The sequence below is a fragment of the Gymnoscopelus microlampas genome (genome assembly GCF_963454915.1).
Source record: "Gymnoscopelus microlampas genome assembly, chromosome: 11".
Classification (NCBI taxonomy): domain Eukaryota; kingdom Metazoa; phylum Chordata; class Actinopteri; order Myctophiformes; family Myctophidae; genus Gymnoscopelus; species Gymnoscopelus microlampas.
Window position 1 is genome coordinate 2478367 of NC_139948.1, and position 19245 is coordinate 2497611.

At 44.5% G+C, this 19245-nt stretch overlaps 2 protein-coding genes across 2 annotated transcripts; both read left to right on the plus strand.

Moving 5' to 3' along the window:
* Positions 1-1644: 1644 nt before the first annotated feature.
* Positions 1645-3273, plus strand: LOC311055793 (E3 ubiquitin-protein ligase arih1-like; the record flags this gene model as incomplete). The annotated part of the gene is made up of 1 exon (XM_084072062.1): positions 1645-3273. One exon carries the CDS (start codon positions 1645-1647, stop codon positions 3271-3273), a length of 1629 nt encoding a protein of 542 aa, XP_083928188.1.
* Positions 3274-10376: 7103 nt separating this feature from the next.
* On the plus strand, positions 10377-11240 carry LOC311055794 (beta-1,4-galactosyltransferase 1-like; the record flags this gene model as incomplete). The annotated part of the gene is made up of 1 exon (XM_084072063.1): positions 10377-11240. One exon carries the CDS (start codon positions 10377-10379, stop codon positions 11238-11240), a length of 864 nt encoding a protein of 287 aa, XP_083928189.1.
* Positions 11241-19245: the final 8005 nt, after the last annotated feature.

Consider the following 19245-nt stretch of genomic DNA (forward strand, 5'->3'; position numbering starts at 1 on the left):
TTTAGACACTTTAGTGTTGTAATAATATACTAGAAGTTCGGGCCGCTACGCGGCCCGAACGTCTAGCGTGACACGTCGTTCACTTTGCAGTGCCACCTTACAGGCACCTCACAGTGTGAGAGAGAGTTTTGTGCTCTCCTAAATCCACGGCAGGCTTTGAAAGTACCCACTTCAGAAAGAGGTGACGTGCATCACCTCTCCAATGACCAAAACCCACTATGGAAGCCGTCGAACTGGTGCGATCTGACGGCATCCTAGAATTTATAGGTAGGATGTGATGTCATGCGTGATGTCATGCTGTCGTGAGATTACGTCACACTGGCGTTGTGTCCATATTCGGGACGACCGTCTCATCGTGATGTCAGATTACGTCACACTGGCGTGATGTCAGATTACGTCACACTGGCTACATACAACGTTACAGACAACCGACATGGCGCAGGATTCAAATTGTATATATATACTAGAAGTTCGGGCCGCTACGCGGCCCGAACGTCTAGCGTGACGCGTCGTTCACTTTGCAGTGCCACCTTACAGGCACCTCACAGTGTGAGAGAGAGTTTTGTGCTCTCCTAAATCCACGGCAGGCTTTGAAAGTACCCACTTCAGAAAGAGGTGACGTGCATCACCTCTCCAATGACCAAAACCCACTATGGAAGCCGTCGAACTGGTGCGATCTGACGGCATCCTAGAATTTATAGGTAGGATGTGATGTCATGTGATGTCATGCTGTCGTGAGATTACGTCACACTGGCGTTGTCATCGTGATGTCAGATTACGTCACACCGTCACACTGGCGTCGCATACGGACAACCGACATAGCGCAGGATTCAAATTGTATATATAGATGCATTTACCTTGCAGACGTCAATTTAATTAGTTCATGAATCCATCAGCCACTGTTTTTCAACTCTTTTGACTGCTTCAGACAGAACATCTCAACCTACAGTAGGCCACTTAGCAGGTCTCACATAATTCACAATGGTAGCCTCGCGTAGCCAGACTATATCACTGCGTGGATATGAGTCTGGAGCTTCTATGAGGACGTTTTTTTTCCAAGGGGTGGGATCAAAACAATGGCTCTGGACGCAAATGGTTAGACCTACAACTATTTACCAATTACAGTCTCCCATATTTGAATACCGGGCCCTGATTGGTCACCCCAGACTTCGGGAGCAGGAAATGGATTCACAACGGTGCCAGAGCCAAATCGCAGAGGGCAATTTCTTTTTTTAACTAGCAGATTCGTCTGGTCCCAGGCTATCACAATGGACCATTGATATGCATCCAGCCAGGTCGGTTATTTCTTGTTAATTCACGCGGGTAAAAGACTTGATACTCGGCAGCTTTTGTTAGCGAGGTGTGAAAACTGCAAATGGCTGTTTTTGAGTGTCAGAGTGTGTCATGGTGACATGAGTGTGACATCAGAGGTCTGACTTGTTTAGATTTTTGCTACCATGGCAATCATGATGTCATCAACATACTCTTTCCACTCACTGTAGCTGTGATGCACCAACTTCAGAGAGTTCAGAGATATAAATAAACGTGTCAACACTTGGTGAATCATAAAGTCTTGTCTCTCCAGAAGAGACGGTTAAAAGGATTTGGAGCCAGGTCCACTAGCCAGGGACAGCAATCCTGACAATGGAAAGTTTGGAGGAAGTGAAGGACAAAACTAACTACCAGATGATCGCAGCCCTCAACGGAGACAGGCGGGAGATGAGGAACAAATGGGAGGAGACGGGTCAACTGATTCAGGACGAAGAGGCAGAGATGGACGATGAAGACATGACGGAACTGGAAGAGTCGGATCTCAGTGGCAGCATGGTGGACGGAAGGGAATGGGAGGACGAGAGTGGCGATTCCTTCGGAAGTGGCCACAGACCGGGACATGAGGAGGACTACTGTTATGAGGTGTTGACCACCGAGCAGCTCGTCCAGCATATGGTGGAGTGTATCCAGGAGGTCAACGAGGTCATCCAGAACCCTGTGACAATCACACGCATTTTCCTCAGTCACTTCAACTGGGATAAAGAGAAGCTGATGGAAAGGTACTTTGATGGAAACCTGGACAAGCTGTTCACTGAGTGTCATGTGGTCAATCCCAGTGAGGAATTGCAGACCCGTCCTCCGATCAACACGACATCAACTGCACAGGATGTCCCATGTCAGATCTGCTATTTGGACTACCCCAACACTTACTTCACAGGCCTGGAGTGTGGACACAACTTCTGCACCGAGTGCTGGGGATATTACTTGACCGCCAAAATCATGGAAGAAGGAAAGGGACAGACCATTTCTTGTCCTTCTCATCGATGTGACATATTGGTCGACGACGATACGGTCATGCGTCTCATAACAGATTCAAAAGTGAAGTTGAAGTACCAGCATTTAATCACAAATAGCTTTGTAGAGTGTAACCGACTGTTAAAGTGGTGTCCTGCACCCGGCTGCCATCACGTCATCAAAGTCCACTATCCAGATGACAGGCCTGTGTGGTGCAAGTGTGGCCGTGGGTTCTGCTTCAGCTGTGGAGAGAACAGCCACGACCCCATCAGGTGCAAGCGGCTGAAGAAATGGATCAGGAAGTGTAACGATGACAGTGAAACTTCAAACTGGATCGAAGCAAATACCAAGGACTGTCCAAAATGCCAGACGCCCTTCGAGAAAAATGGTGGCTGCAATTGGATACAGTGTGGGAAGCAGAGCTGCAAATTTGAGTTCTGTTGGGTCTGCCTGCGTTCAATGTCACACGATGCAGTAGGTATCCATAAGTGCAATAATTATAAGGATGGCAGCAAGGCAGCCAGAGTAGATCAATCCAAGGCAGCCTTGGAAAGGTACCTGTTCTATTTCAACCGCTACATGAACCACACGCAGGGCCTGCGCTTTGAGCACAATCTCTACGCTAAAATCAAGCGGATGATGGAGGAGAGAGAGAAGAACATGTCCTGGATCGACATGAGTTTCCTGAAGACGGCCGTGGATGTGTTGGGACAGTGCCGCTCCACACTCATGTACACCTACGCCTTTGCCTTCTACCTCAGGAAGAACAACCAGTCCATTATATTCGAGAACAACCAGGCGGATCTGGAAAACGCCACCGATGTGCTGTCTGGCTACCTAGAGCGGAAACTCTGCCAGGATTCCCTGCAGGACATGAAGCAGAAAGTACAAGATAAGGGCAGATACTGTGAAAGCAGGCGAAGGGCGCTGATACAGCATGTGCACGAAGGCTATGAGAAGAACCTGTGGGAGTACATTGTGGGCTGAGTACATGTCCCCCATGCAAACAGACTCGAGTTTCTCTATAGAATTTAGAGATAATGCAAATTACAAGGTGCTAAAAATTGCTATTAACGTATTATAACACATTTCAAAACATTGCCCTTGACCCCTTCCCCCAGATCATCACCACTAAGGAATGTTTCAGCCCAGATCCACTTGGGGTGTGGGCATGCATAAAAACACACACACACACACACACACACACACACACACACACACACACACACACACACACACACACACACACACACACACACACACACACACACACACACACACACAGACACACACAGACACACACAGACAACACAGGTTGGGAATGCATGCAAAATCCACCTGGTTATGCAATATCTGTGTCCCTATAATGCCCATATACAGATAAATCTGTATCTGTTTTTAAGCCCATAGGTCCCTGATGTTGTCAATATATGCCCATATGTGGGTATATCAGTCGGCACGCAGCTCTGGACAACCGTAAGCCATAAATATTCGATATATGCATTCCCCGAATTTGAAGTAGATCGGTATGGCTCTGCTTTCTTGAACGATTCAAGTTGGGAATGCAAACCCCTCTCGGTTATGCAATACCCCTTGTACCCATCGTACCTGTTATGCCAACACATTGAGATCTCTGTATCCGTCTATCCGTGTCCCTTATATGCCCATATATAGTCCATGGGCCAGACCAGAATCTCTTTGGTACCAGTTTGTTTGTAGGGTCCATATAAGTACTTTGAAACATGATAGCCTTTTCAATTGAGTAGCTTTAATACTTTTTTGGGACAATCACTGTTTTTCCATTATCCCCCATTATATGCACATACACACACGCACGCACGCACGCGCACGCGCGCGCACACACACACACACGCACGCACGCACGCACGCGCGCACACGCACACGCACACGCACACGCACACACACACACACACACACACACACTATGTTATAAAAAAGGCCTATACACATGTAGGCCTATAATAATAATACATACATAATTAGCTAATTATTCCCCCAAAACAGGACATGGCTGTAACTTTGCTTCTACTTAACGAAAGGTTATATAAGAGTAAGTCCATGTTTGAGGCCAAACTAAGGACATTTATACATGTTTAATGTCAACTTAGAAAGATTATCTAAGACTCTGAGTCTATACATATCTTGCCATAATGAAATTATGCAACCTTTTGTCATCAAGCACATTTGCATAAATATTATGAAATAATTAGGCTGAAACCCAGAAATAGCTATAAATATATTTTTGTTTACAATTTCCTCTTTGTTTTATTATTTTCCAGTTTTAGACAGTGTCAGTCATTACAATAAAACAATTAGATTTTTTTTTATCCCCCTTTCCCCCACCCATCCAGGGACATCAACCACACAACAGAATCACATAAACAGACACATGAAATCGAGAAAATACAAATACAAATACGGGTACAGATGCAAAACTCAAGGACAAAAATAATAATACAAATAAAAACGAAATAGGATAATAATAAGTACCACCATCGGCCAAGACGCAGGAAGGGGGAGGCAGAGGCCCAGCGGGCCGGCACCAGCCGCCTGGGCCGGCAGCGCGCGAGCCCGATCCAGCCCCGGAGCCGGCAGTGTCGTCCCACACCGCCGGCGCCAATGGACTGGCACCTATACATCTGGCCCACCCGGTGCCAGCCCGACTAAATATAAATGTTTTGCTTTTAGTTTATTGAGAAGGATCTTTCAGTTTAAAAGTCTGTTTAGATGTCCATAAAATGTCACAATTAGCCTAAGTCATGTAACCTTGCTGACTTTAAACCCTGGGACAAGCCTTGAAGGAATCAAACCCTACCATGGACGAGAAGTGCTCTGGCCCTACTTTCAAGTTTCGTCATCCGCACAACTGAAGCTGAGGATGTCCCGGTTGTGGGCACCATGTCAACAGATGACCTGTCACCCTCTCGGGGTTCCTAGCAAGATGTCCGTGAGGGCTTAGCAGTCACTACTTCTGGAAATGATCCTCTGAAAGATATGAGGCATCAGTCCTACCTCCACCACACCCAGCAGCTAAAGGTTATCACAATATAACCTACCTGGTCAGCATATAACTCAATCCTGGCATCTGAGATGCCCTTGACAGAGGATCTTCGTGCTTTGTCTTTGATTGCAGCTCTAGCTCATGAATGGCAAACACTGTTAACAGTCTTGAAGCAGACACAACAGATCAACTGCATGATAATGGCACATATACAGTATATGGCCCCACCACAACAAGACATAGAAGCAAAGCACAAGAAGAGGGCTCCAGAAGCACACATGAAAATAGTCCAGGCCCTGTTTGACCTCTATGTGGACAAATTGGTGTCAGCCACCATCAAGAGGTGGTAAAGGAGCAGAAGGCCATGCTAGTTAGAGTACAACAATGTCCTGGAGGAAGAAAAAAGACAGTAAGTTTCCTTTACATGCCTTGGAGAACTTCACATTTCTTCTCTCAATGCGCTATGCAAGTGCTTCTTTGCTCATGACAAGCAGAAGTATACACCAGGCTGATTCCCCTCTAAATTGCAGAAATGAAGGCCCTGCAGACCACAGGTATACAGAGATATACCAATAATTCGTCAATGGACATTTCACTTTTAATAAGAATCAGATGCCATTCTGTGCAATTGGGTGGAAAAATGCACTTCATCAATCACATCACGAAGGTCACTGGAGGCCTTGTGGACTTTATTCAGAGGAGAGAGCAAGGTCATGACCATAATCGGGTCAACTGATTCAGGACGAAGAGGCAGAGATGGACGATGAAGACATGACGGAACTGGAAGAGTCGGATCTCAGTGGCAGCATGGTGGACGGAAGGGAATGGGAGGACGAGAGTGGCGATTCCTTCGGAAGTGGCCACAGACCGGGACATGAGGAGGACTACTGTTATGAGGTGTTGACCACCGAGCAGCTCGTCCAGCATATGGTGGAGTGTATCCAGGAGGTCAACGAGGTCATCCAGAACCCTGTGACAATCACACACATTTTCCTCAGTCACTTCAACTGGGATAAAGAGAAGCTGATGGAAAGGTACTTTGATGGAAACCTGGACAAGCTGTTCACTGAGTGTCATGTGGTCAATCCCAGGGAGGAATTGCAGACCACAGGTATACAGAGATATACCAATAATTCGTCAATGGACATTTCACTTTTAATAAGAATCAGATGCCATTCTGTGCAATTGGGTGGAAAAATGCACTTGATCACAATCACATCACGAAGGTCACTGGAGGCCTTGTGGACTTTATTCAGTGGAGAGAGCAAGGTCATGACCATAATCAAAAAGCTCTCCAACCAGAAGAGGACTGGCGATGACTTCGGTTATGTTGTACAGCAACCAGAATGCTACCACTGAATGTTTTCCCCTACCAACAAAGACCAAAGGTTATAGCGGAATCCATGTAGTGTTTGACCGCCATGATCTCCCATCTTCCATGAGGGAGGCCACATGGAAGAGATGCCAGGGTGTCAAGCCCCCAACTACTCATCATGACAAGACAGGACACAAATAGGGAAGTGTCAAGGGAAAACAAGTTCCTGTCAAGGACCAGCACCAAAGATGAGCTGAATGTTTATCTTGCCATGCAAACCCTCCAACACTTTTAGGGGAAACCCCAGGTTTTCATGGTAACGGCAAGGCAGGATATCCACTCAAATTGTATCTCAACAGCTCAGAAGAAGAGACTGACGTGGATATTCCTGCTCAGCCTGGATTCTGTTGGAAGTGGTGCAAAACTCTAGCTCGTACCCAGGGGCCAAAACCACCTTTTTTTAGGGTGCTGCATTTGCTCTCTAGGATCACAATCTATATGGACAACCCGGAAATCCAATATGGCCGCCTCAATATTGGCCCCTATCAGAAAATAGCTTTGGCGATAACTTTTGAACCAGATGGGCTAGAAATGCAAACTTGGTGTCTATTTCATGGTTTCAGAGCATGAGAAACTCAATGGAATACTTATCTTTATGATTAGGTGTGTCTGGACCTTTACTTTGCATATTTCCAAGATGGACGCCACCCAAAAATGAGTTTTACTATGACTTTTACAGTGACAGCTAACTGTTATGGCAAAAAGTCTGCTTTTTAAGCAATATGAACACATTTGGTCAGTTTGAGCTTCCATTTCTATGTTGTCAATATGGCTGCAGTCATAAATAATGTATGGTATTACATGTTTGCTCAGATTCTATCTATAGTTGTGGGGATGATTGCAGAGAAAAATCTGAGAAAAAGCCCACAATTTATCTTATGTATCATTTTAATAAACTAACTACAATATAAACAGACACATGCACACTCCAAGACTTGCCAAAAACTTCAACTTTAGGGCTATACAAATTAACATAGTGGTATGCATTCAAGTAACATAACAAAATATATACTACTTAGTGACAAACAGAGTAAAAGCGGAGTTGAGGTTGCCTACAAAAGGTTCATTTTGACCTCTATGGTGCTGTCTTGCCTGCTTCTAAAGCCAACGATACTATGGTACAATGCTATTCACTGTCACTGTTGTCACGTGTTGCACTGATCCTGCTGCATCGTGTCTCCAGTCCCTGGCAACGGCATCCTAAGTAGCATGGAATTTCCAACCAACTGCAGTCCTCTGGGCAACCTTCCTGGAGATGTCAGATATTCTCCAAAGGTTTATCTACTACGATCGGGAAGGTGACTGGACAGGACATCTCTGTGAATCAGCAAGAATGATACCCTACCTCACTGCAGCAGGCCACTACAAGTACGGGCAGCAATCTTTACCTCTGTATTTGGCTGAGATGAAGAAACTACCAGAAACAGCTTCAGAGGTACATGAAGCACTGATGGCAGGTGTATTTGTTGGCAGACGAGCAGATGGCAGCCACAACAGTGTTGCTCTTGACATGCTACTGGAGCAGACCTATAATGCTGATGCCAAGGAAGCAAGCGGTCTGGATGGCATTACACTCAGCCCTGCTGCCCGGACAAAATGGGTCTACACAAAACCACTCACTGCAGCTGTCTCTGCAGAGCTCAAGTCTATGCTCCACCTCCACTCCTCCAACCCACACCATGAGTCTGGTCAGAGTCGTGTAACCTGGGATGCAGAGATGGTAGTCAAGGTCATGGCAGCAGTGGAGACTAACCCATTTACAGTGAGCACATCATCCATGATCAACATATCTAGGACAGTGCGCTGATTCCACAGTCAAGGACGACTTGATGAGTGTGAAAGAACTGGGTCTGAATGCACTGTGTGAATCACTGTCCAGTGATCAGAAGAAGACAAGCATAAAGAAGCTTAACACTTTCCACACTCAAAACACAAAATCAAAAAAATCGAAGGGGAAAACCTCAGCACCTGGCAAGAGCAATGAAATTACTGCCCTCCTGCGCATGACCCAAATCATAGCCAGTGGTGGAGAACTCAACCTTGTTGACTTTATAGGCAACCACGAGTGCAGTGACTTCCCCCCTTCCCTCTTCCAGGAAGATGGCAGGATGAGGACAGGTACCAAGGCAAGCCTTGTGAAGGCCCTGAAAGAGGAGACCAAAGTTGCATGCATCCCTGACCTGCCTACAGAAGACAGAAAAACAGCAGTAGTTATTGATGCCATGTATGCCATACGCCATTGGTCGTTCCTGAGAGGTGAAGCATTTGGAACAATCGCTGAACGATACCACGATACCTTGTAGATCGGCTATTTTCGGCCCCACACGGAAAGAGAATATATGAACCTATATCTCTTATATATATGTATTACACATATATGTTTAACATATATGCCACACAAACAAAATTGAACCCCTACATATATGTCTTTCAACATAATATGTACATATACTATATATCCATATATGCACATATATGCACACATATATGTGCATATATCTGAAACATATATGTTAATGTATTAGTGCACGCGTCGTTCACTTTGCAGTGCCACCTTACAGGCACCTCACAGTGTGAGAGAGAGTTTTGTGCTCTCCTAAATCCACGGCAGGCTTTGAAAGTACCCACTTCAGAAAGAGGTGACGTGCATCACCTCTCCAATGACCAAAACCCACTTTGTGATTACTCAGACCTGGTATGGCAGACCTGTGGGGAGTGTGCAGTGGTGTACAATGTGAAAAGATCGTTGAAATCGCAGGAGATGAAGTTAGCAGTTTATTTGTGTAAAGGGTGGATAAGAATGAAATGGTGTGAAAGACAGTGGCGACGTCGTCAGGTCCACAGGTTGTCATGGCAGAGCCTGCAGAATGGGAGAAAAGGAGAAGGCAGGAATCACCTAAGTAGTTATGATGAATGGGCCTAGTTTATAAGTATGATTATGAGCATTTATGACTCTTTCTATGGTTATAGATTATTGCAATTTATCACTATGGAAGCCGTCGAACTGGTGCGATCTGACGGCATCCTAGAATTTATAGGTAGGATGTGATGTCATGCTGTCGTGGACACACTGGCGTTGTGTCCATATTCGGGACGACCGTCTCATCGTCATCGTCGTCTTGGTAACAGGTTGGTTTGTTGTGATGATGTAGTGTAAAGTTTAGGTAGGATGTGATGTCATGCTGTCGTGAGATTGCGTCACACTGGCGTTGTGTCCATATTCGGGACGACCGTCTCATCGTCATCGTCGTCTTGGTAACAGGTTGGTTTGTTGTGATGACATACTGACATGCAATCTGGCAAGAGTGATGCAACGTACATACTGACAACCGACATACTGACAACCGTTCTGGCGCAGGTTCCAATTGTAAGGTAGATGGGAAATCTTCACATCAGTCGAGCCCCAAATATGGATGTGCCCGATCAGTTGTGCCCAAATATGGAGGTCCATGACGTCAGCTGTGATCATCCCCTTCGGTCCATGACGTCAGCCCAAGGCCATATTTAACATCAACTACAGTAGTTTAATCTCAGTACTTTAGTGCCCTTGTTCTTTGCAGCTCATCACCACATTCTGCGGAAAATACTTGGTTTTGTAGAGGGGAAAGGAAGGGGGGGAGCCAAGTAAAGATTACAGGTTTGAGAGTCAACGTGCCTAGGTCCGTGGCTGTGAACTTCAGTCTTCTCCAGATGATGTTTAAACTGATGGTGTTGCTGGTTTGCATGCAGGTCTCACTCCCTGCACCATGTCCGGAGACCTCTCCACTGCTGCTTGGTCCTCAGGGGGTGGAGTTGAGTTCCAGTGTGAGCCATGAGCAAACTCTTAAGGAGAACCCCAACGTTTGGCCTGGCGGTCAGCATCAACCTGAAGACTGCGACTCCTCCCACAAGGTAGCTGTGATCATCCCCTTCAGAAACAGAGACGAGCACCTCAAACGATTGCTCCACCACCTCCACCCCTTCCTCCAGCGGCAGAAACTGCACTATGGGGTGTACGTCATCAACCAGCATGGAGACGGGACATTTAACAGAGCTAAGCTGTTGAACATCGGTTACACAGAGGCGCTGAAAGATTATGACTACGACTGCTTTGTGTTCAGCGACGCAGACCTGATTCCAATGGATGACCGGAACACATACCGCTGCTTCAGCCAACCCAGACACCTGTCTGTAGCAATTGAACAATTTGACTTCAATTTACCATATTATAATTTCTTTGGAGGTGTATTTTCGATGAGCAAAGAGCAGTTTTTGAAAATCAACGGTTTCCCAAACAGGTACTGGGGATGGGGAGGAGAGGACGACAACATTTACAAGAGGATTGGGTTTAGAGGCATGTCCGTGTCACGTCCCGACAGAGAGGTGGGGGAAACCAAAAACATCCCTCATGCGAGAGACAAAAATAACGAAGAAAACCCTGAGAGATGGCACCTTCTCCCTAACACATTCCAGACCATGACAAGAGACGGGATCAGCTCTCTGTCCTACGAGGTGGTGAAGACAGAAAGAGAGCCGCTGTACACCAACGTCACCGTGGACATCGGCAGGCCGTGGTGACACCGAAAGGAAAGAAATGGAACAGAATCAAATGGATGAGTGGAAGAGCAGCTGATTTGAGTGTCAACAAAGGAGAAGAGAGCTGAGGTTAAGGGAATTATGAGAATATATCACTGACACGTTTATGTGCAGTGATTTAGTGTGGCCGTCACAGGACCCCAGTGGAGTCGGGTCCATGTATGCTATGTCTCTGGACCAGTGGTTCTCAAAGTGGGGTCCGGGGGACCCTAATGGGTCCTTAAGGGAGTTCCAGGGGTTCCCCAGCTAAATAATTGGTAACTCTGAGAGTGTATGGAACCCAATGGACCCGTGATCCAATTGTACTCTGTCTGTACTTGAAATGAAAGGCCAATTCATAATTCTAGACCAGTGGTTCCCAAACTTTTTAGCTCAAGACCAAACCCAAACTAGTGAAAACAGCAGACATACAACAACGCGATGCTTCGCGGCGCGTTGTGAGTTTGTAGATCTGCTATTTTTGCTATGTTTTCATTCCATTAATGAAATACTTTTGAAAAATGTTGGAACTGTTTTTATTTGATAAATAGTTGTGATTTCTTGGTTTAAACTTTTTTCTAAAAATCTTATATATTTTTTATATGTAGGAAATGGAAAAATAGGAGATATTTACTTGCGACCCATAAACATTGGTCCATGACCCAAAGATGGCTCCCGACCCACTGTTTGGGAAACAGTGGTCTAGACAATGAATTGACCTAAGGGTCAGGTTTTTGCTGCCCCCACATTTGCTGTGCCCACTTCTTTTTTTTTTTACTTACATTTTTATCCCACGATTTTGCAACCCAGTCCACTGACACTGATGTGTTTGTTCTTTCAATGAAACTATAACATCAGCCATGCAATCTGGAGTGGGAAACAAGAAATGCATAATCCCACTGTAAACCGTTGTGCATGTAGTTGGTTTCGGGAAACCTGCAGCAATCAGAGGGAGGAGGAGGAGGAGGATGTAGAAGTTGAAGGGAAACTGATAGTATAATATACTGAAAGTATAATAGTACTGTATAATATTTTCACTCTACACCAAATCTCTTCATTGAAAATAGCTGCTCCACATGTTCACATCGTGTCACAACGTGAGGTGTTGTGAGCTTGTATATGCCACTTGCTGAATGTTTGCCCCAGAGGCAAGCTAGGGTTCATGTGGTTAAATAAGTGAATGAAAGAGATTGAATAATATTTTTTTTTCTCTGTATGACATGTTCTGTTCAAAAAAAGATTTTGTTCATTCTGTGGATCTATGGTTGGTGTCAATGAAGGCTGATAACTGGGACTAAGCTACCACTTGGGAAGGGCTATCATGTTGAAATATTGTCTAGCGATAGACCTTTTAAAAAAACAACAACTAGAATTTGCCATCTTGAGTGAAATTCTGGCCTGGGCCCATGGACGAATGCCCATGTTTGGGCATATTGGTCGGATCAGCTGTTCTGGACTCCATATATGCCTATATATGGACATATCAGTCAGATTGGCAGTTCTGGACATTAACCACCGATCTGACCGACTTCACGTTAGGCCCCACACCTTCTCCTCTGCGATACGCACACCGGGTTTAAGAACCGCCGGTCGGTTAAGTTCTCTGTGTACGAAGGCAGTTACACTCACACACACACTCACATGCGCGCACATATACACATGATAAGATACACTGATAAAAGATTATACAAAAATGAGGTCTGACAAAGTAGAACATACTTCGTAATCTGAATACATCCTCCTTTCTCCCCTCCTGTGTTTTTTTTTTTGCATTAGTGTAGAAATGTTTTCACAGCTTTACTTTCCTGGGAGGAGGTAGAACATTTATTAAATAAATAAACGAATGAATGAATCAGTATTTGCATGGACGTTCAAGAGCAAGAGCAATAGTGTATGTACTGTATGTCCCCGCACATTTAGCCAGCCCATTTAGCTCATCTGAAACATGCTCCTTAATCACTCCTATCCAACCAGTATGCATGGGTCCAGAAGATGGCCCAATAGCTGTGTACGCACACAGTTGGGACGGACAGTGCAAGGACCCACCAACTTCCTCAATGACTCCCGTATGTACTCCTCAGTAGTCACTTCTCCCTCGGTCCAGTATATTCCCTCGGCTCAGAGGCCTACTAGCCCCACAGTGCATGAATCAGTGCCAGAACAAGCCCCGGAACCAGACCTTTGGTGCCTACCTAAGCATAACTGACCAGCCAGAGACAGTCCTGCATGGGGCAGCTGCACTCCCTATGTCTGCTTCGGCCTGCATTGACACAGAGCTCAGCTCTCTCTCATCCAGAAGGCCCAAGATAAGAGCTTCCCAGCAGAGGTAAAGGCACTACAACTGGGTCGGACGACTCGGCCGGTTAACCCAAACAGTCAACTCAGTACACTCTCCCCTGGACTAGACCCAACAGAACAGTGGGTCTCATCCGTGTCGGCTGCTGGTCTGCCCGACGACAGCCTTCAAACCCCATCGTAATCGCTCCTGATCATCCGACCACACAGCTTCTGGTTAAGGACTCTGATCTAGTTGATCCAGACCCCATATCTCCAAACCTGCTGATGGGGCAGCTGGATTCATCTCGACCCCAGGCTGTGTACGGCCCAGTCACTCCAGACCTTGCTGTGGGTCCAGCCGTCATGGTCATTGACCACCAGCTGCCCAGAGGACTCTGGCGAAATCGGCATTGTATCCTTTGTTCATCAGGGTGCTGACCAGTGGTGTCACGGAGGCCACACGGAGTAGGACGGCGTGTGGCCAGTAATGTTTTCACGCACACGGTACGGCACGCTAGAACGTGCCCCCGTCGTAGATTCACGAGTCAAGTACCCAAATGGCTACTTTGCGTAACAGGTTTACAAGTGAGTGTGAATCCTCAGATTCCTCACACCTCGCATCTATAGGCTACACGCAGAGCCGGTACACAGCATTGTTGGCTTCAGTAGCTGCTGCTGCCAGTGCATCTGCACGCAACAATGCCTCAGCCACCATCGAAGAAAAGAAAGATACTCATTCAAAGCAAACTTTTAGTTTCAGCTCTATAATTCTTGGCATTCCTTGAATTTTTAATAGTTTAAAAAGACTAAAACTAAGCTAAAAAACATTTCCTATACAAACAGGTTTCCTAATGTAAGGTATAAAATAAAATGCGCGTGGTGTGCGCGTGCCATGCGCGTGACGTCATTAAAATACCGTCCTGCCAGTAAAGAAATCACCATGACAGCTGGTGCTGACGGTAGAAGCCGATCAGCTTCCCTTCCATTGAAGGGACAGTATATACTCCCCTGACCAAACTCATCCAGCTGCCGAAGATGCCCAAGGATGATACTATAGCCCCACTTAGCACAGCAGGATTTTAGCTTATTACACATTAAGATGAATGTGGGGGCGGCTGTGTAAAATTCCCTGCTGTGCACTGTCTTTAAGAATGTATCTCTGTATGTCTATCATACACTTTATTCCAATACTCTGTTACTGAGCTGTCAATAAACACTGTTAATTGGAATCAACGGAATTAGCTGCATTTCTCTGACCGGAAATTAGGCCATGTTTATCCAACAACAACTATCATAATTATCATTAACTTTCACACTTAATTGCGTAAATGTCTGTTTCACTGGTTTCCAATGTTGGGCATTATTACTCAGGAGAGTAATATGTTACTTATTACATATTACTAGTTAAAAAAAGTAGTAATATTGTATTACTTGGAATCAAGAGTAATATATTATATTACATGTTCTATATATGTTATAGTGTTGTTGAGATATACAACAACACAATCTGTTTAGCCAGCTCTTTTTAGAACTGAATACATAGTAATATGGTATATTACTGTTTTGGCAGTAGTACCTTACACTACTCACTTGTGGGTAAAATTGATTGATTGATTGATTGATTGATTGATTGAATACTTTATTTAGAAAAAAACATGGAAACAGTACATGGAAGTACAATTCACAATACTAGGTCCTCTAATGATCATGGCATTAAGTCAGTTAGAGATTTGTTTGATGGTGGCACCTTTGCTTCTTTTCAACAGATTTCTAGAAAGTATAATCTGCCTAGAACCCACTTTTTCCGGTATGTGCAAGCCCGTGATTTTGTTCGTAGGAAATTTACCAGTTTCCCGACTATTCCACCTAATTCACCCGTAGACATACTTATAGCATCTGCTCCTGTTACCCTTAAGGGGAAGATATCCTCGCTTTATACCACATTATTTGATCTTCATTTACCATCAACCACTGCATATAAAACCCTTTGGGCCGACGATTTGGGGGAGGATATTCCTGACGCAATCTGGAATGCCATTATGGATCGTGTTCATACTTCATCAATATGTGCGAAACACGGGGTATTGCAATGTAAATTCTTTCACCGAGTGTACTGGACCAAGGTCAGGTTAGCCAGGATTTATGCTGATGTTGACCCAACGTGCGATAGATGCCACCAGGCTCCAGCCAATCTTTTTCATATGTTTTGGACCTGTCCTTCCTTACACTCTTATTGGTCATCTATATTTGATACTATTTCTGATGTTTTACAGACGCCCATCCAATCTGATATATGATGAACCCTTGGTGTGTGCCTGCTTATCACCTCACTGACATGTACAATTGCTTTCAATGACCTGTGCCTAACTCGATGTAGCGTTTATAGATCATGGACTGTTTTCTATATACATACATGTTTTTGGAGATTTTACGTTGTGTATTTGTTTTGTTGTCTGTTATTATTTTCTTTGTGAGTGTTGTCTGTTTTTTGTTTTGTTTTGTTTGGATGTTGTTTATATCTTACTCTCACTGTTTGGAGATACTCTGTTTATTTGCTTAGTTGCTTCAGTAAGTGTCTGTACTACCTATGAGTATGTAAAATAACAAAAACGAAATATAGCTGCAAGCAGCGATAATACGGGGCCAGTGAGAGAGAGACAGACAGACATGGAAACTGGAGAGAGAGAGAGAGAGAGAGAGAGAGAGAGAGAGAGAGAGAGAGAGAGATGGAAACTGGAGAGAGAGAGAGAGAGAGAGAGAGAGAGAGAGAGAGAGAGAGAGAGAGAGAGAGAGAGAGCGAGCCATGGAAACGGAATAGATTGAAGAGAGACATGGAAACGGAATAGATTGATGAGAGAGAGAGAGATGGAAACAGAATGGATAGATTGGACATCTCAACCTATTGCCATTAACAGGAATCGAACTCTCAACCTTCGGACTAGGATAAGGATAATTCCTTTTAACAGGTCGTTCATGAAAGTCCTTGTGGTCTTGTTTCCAATGAGAACCTGTGAGCAATTAGGGGTTAAGAGTCTTGCTCAGGGACAAATTTCATTTCATCGACGCATATGCTGGGATGGCCTGGAATCGAACCTGGGGCAACCAGGGCCTCTGGTTCCCTAGGCGTGCTCGCTAACCACCCAGCTATGGCCGCCCCATGATAGGCTAATAGGCTGCAACACTACCTATAGTGCTATAGCTTTGTCCAGGCTGATGTTGTCTGTTGAAGATCATAAACTCTTGCCTTCTGTCATGAACCAAGCCAACACTAAGATCACTCGTTCACAAACCATTTACCAATAGAGAAATTGTATGTCTCCTCGCTACCGAAAACAGTGAAAGCAGCCGATCTACAAGCTCAGAAACACGTTGCTATCTGAAAAGTTTTGAGATTGTAGATCGGCTATTTTCAGAATGAAGTATGTCATACATTGAGAAATCTCTCAAATAAGCATTTCAGGTTATCTTTACCATTTGCACATGTATTCATTGATACAGTCATGTTGTTTGCAATTCAACTTAAATTAAGTCTGCATCAAGTGAGGCTTGAACTGGCGACCTTGAGATTGTGAGGCACTCATTTAAGGGAGACGCCATTGGACCAACAGACAAGGAACTATGAAAAAGGAGATTACACAGATGATACAGTTTCACGCAAATAGCTGAAAAATCCTGGGTTTAAGTGTTTTTCAAACTGCTCAAAATTGCGGACAATCTACGGGCGGAGCTTACTGGTCAAAGTGATAGATGTGTTCCTCATGAGTCAAGGCACATGTGTAAGCAAGTTTCACGACTTTCGGCCAAACGAGGCATGACTTATGCCTGTTTAAAGTCTGCCTTTTCAAAAAAATTGCTATAGCGCCCCCTTTTGGCCAATTGGAGTAAGATTGGTTTCAGTGATATTTGGAATGACCCTGTACATTTCTGCAAAGTTTCAAAGAAATGTGAGTCTGCATGTATGTTTTAGGCACAGATGAATAATTTTCATAAAACTGTAATAGTTAAAATCTATCTCCTCCTGGGATTTTTGAGCAATCTGCACGAAACGTTTAACACTTCAACTTTGGACCTCTGCCTACAAAAATTTCCAACGGATTTTCCATAAGTGAAAAAATGCAGAAGTTATGAGCCAATGGCTGTTTTTCATATAATTCAAAATGGTGGGAGATCTAAAGGTCAGAGGTCAAAAGTCAGACCACGAAAGTTGTCGGGCATGAAGAGACGCATGTGTGTATCGAAGTTTCATGGTTGTAGGTCAAACAGGACATGAGTTGTACCTGTTCAAAGTTGGCACTTTCAATTGAGTGCTATAGCGCCACCCTTTGACGAATGAGTGTGAGAATTATTTCTTGGTAGTTTTTCATGAGCATCTACCATATGGCCGAGTTTCGTAAAAAGCGCATGCACGGTTAAGCCAGAACTGGCAAAAAAAAGTATTTTTCAAACTGCTCAAAATTGCGGAAAATCTAAGGGCGGAGCTTAATGGTCAAATCGATACGTGTGTTCCTCATGAGTCAAGGCACATGTGTAAGCAAGTTTCACGACTTTCGGCCAAACGAGGCATGACTTATGCCTGTTTAAAGTCTGCCATTTCAAAAAATTGCTATAGCGCCCCCTTTTGGCCAATTGGAGTAAGATTGGTTTCAGTGATATTTGGAATGACCCTGTACATTTCTGCAAAGTTTCAAAGAAATGTGAGTCTGCATGTATGTTTTAGGCACAGATGAATAATGTTCATAAAACTGTAATAGTTAAAATCTATCTCCTCCTGGGATTTTTGAGCAATCTGCACGAAACGTTTCACACTTGAACTTTGGACCTCTGCCTACAAACATTTCCAACGGATTTTCCATAAGTGAAAAAATGCAGAAGTTTGGAGCCAATGACTGTTTTTCATATAATTCAAAATGGTGGGAGATCTAAAGGTCAGAGGTCAAAAGTCAGAGGGTGAAAGTTGTTCAGCATGAGGAGACGCATATGTGTATCCAAGTTTCATGGCTCTAGGTCAAACAGGGCATGAGTTGTACCTGTTCAAAGTTGGCATTTTCAATTGAGTGCTATAGCGCCACCTTTTGACGAAAGATTGTGAGAATTATTTTTTGATCGTTTTTCATGACCATCTACCATATGGCCGAGTTTCGTAAAAAGCGACTGCACGGTTCAGCCAGAACTGCGAAAAGTGGCAGAAGAAGAAGAAGAAGTGACAGAATACTGCCAATAACAATACGGTTCCAGAGCAGAGCTCTGGCCCCGTAATAAACAAAACGTTTAAAAAAAAAAAAAAATACTAGGTCCTCTAAAATGGATCGCTCATAAAAACACAAAGGCTTATTTAAAATGAGATCCCCATGCACGCACTCAAATCATGATGACATTTAAGAAAACAGACAGATATTATATCTGCAATTCCAAATTGCCCCCCGTCAAAGAAGTAGTAGCCTCGGAAACTCATGCCTTTTTTAGTGTATAATACACTACTTCTTTGACGGGGGGGGGGGGCAGTTTGGAATTGCAGCCCATGGGTTGAACATGATCAGTGGAGCTGCCTCTGGTGTTATGGACTTCATTTACGTTTCTGAAGTATTTAGACAGCTACACGGGTATCCCAGTGTTGTGGTGTATCTTGTAGACCAGGCCCATTGCAAGTTGCTGGGGTTCTCCTTCCATTCCGACATCTCGCCACTCCGACTAGTGGCTTCCGCGTGCGGTTAGGGTTAGGGTTAGGGTTAGG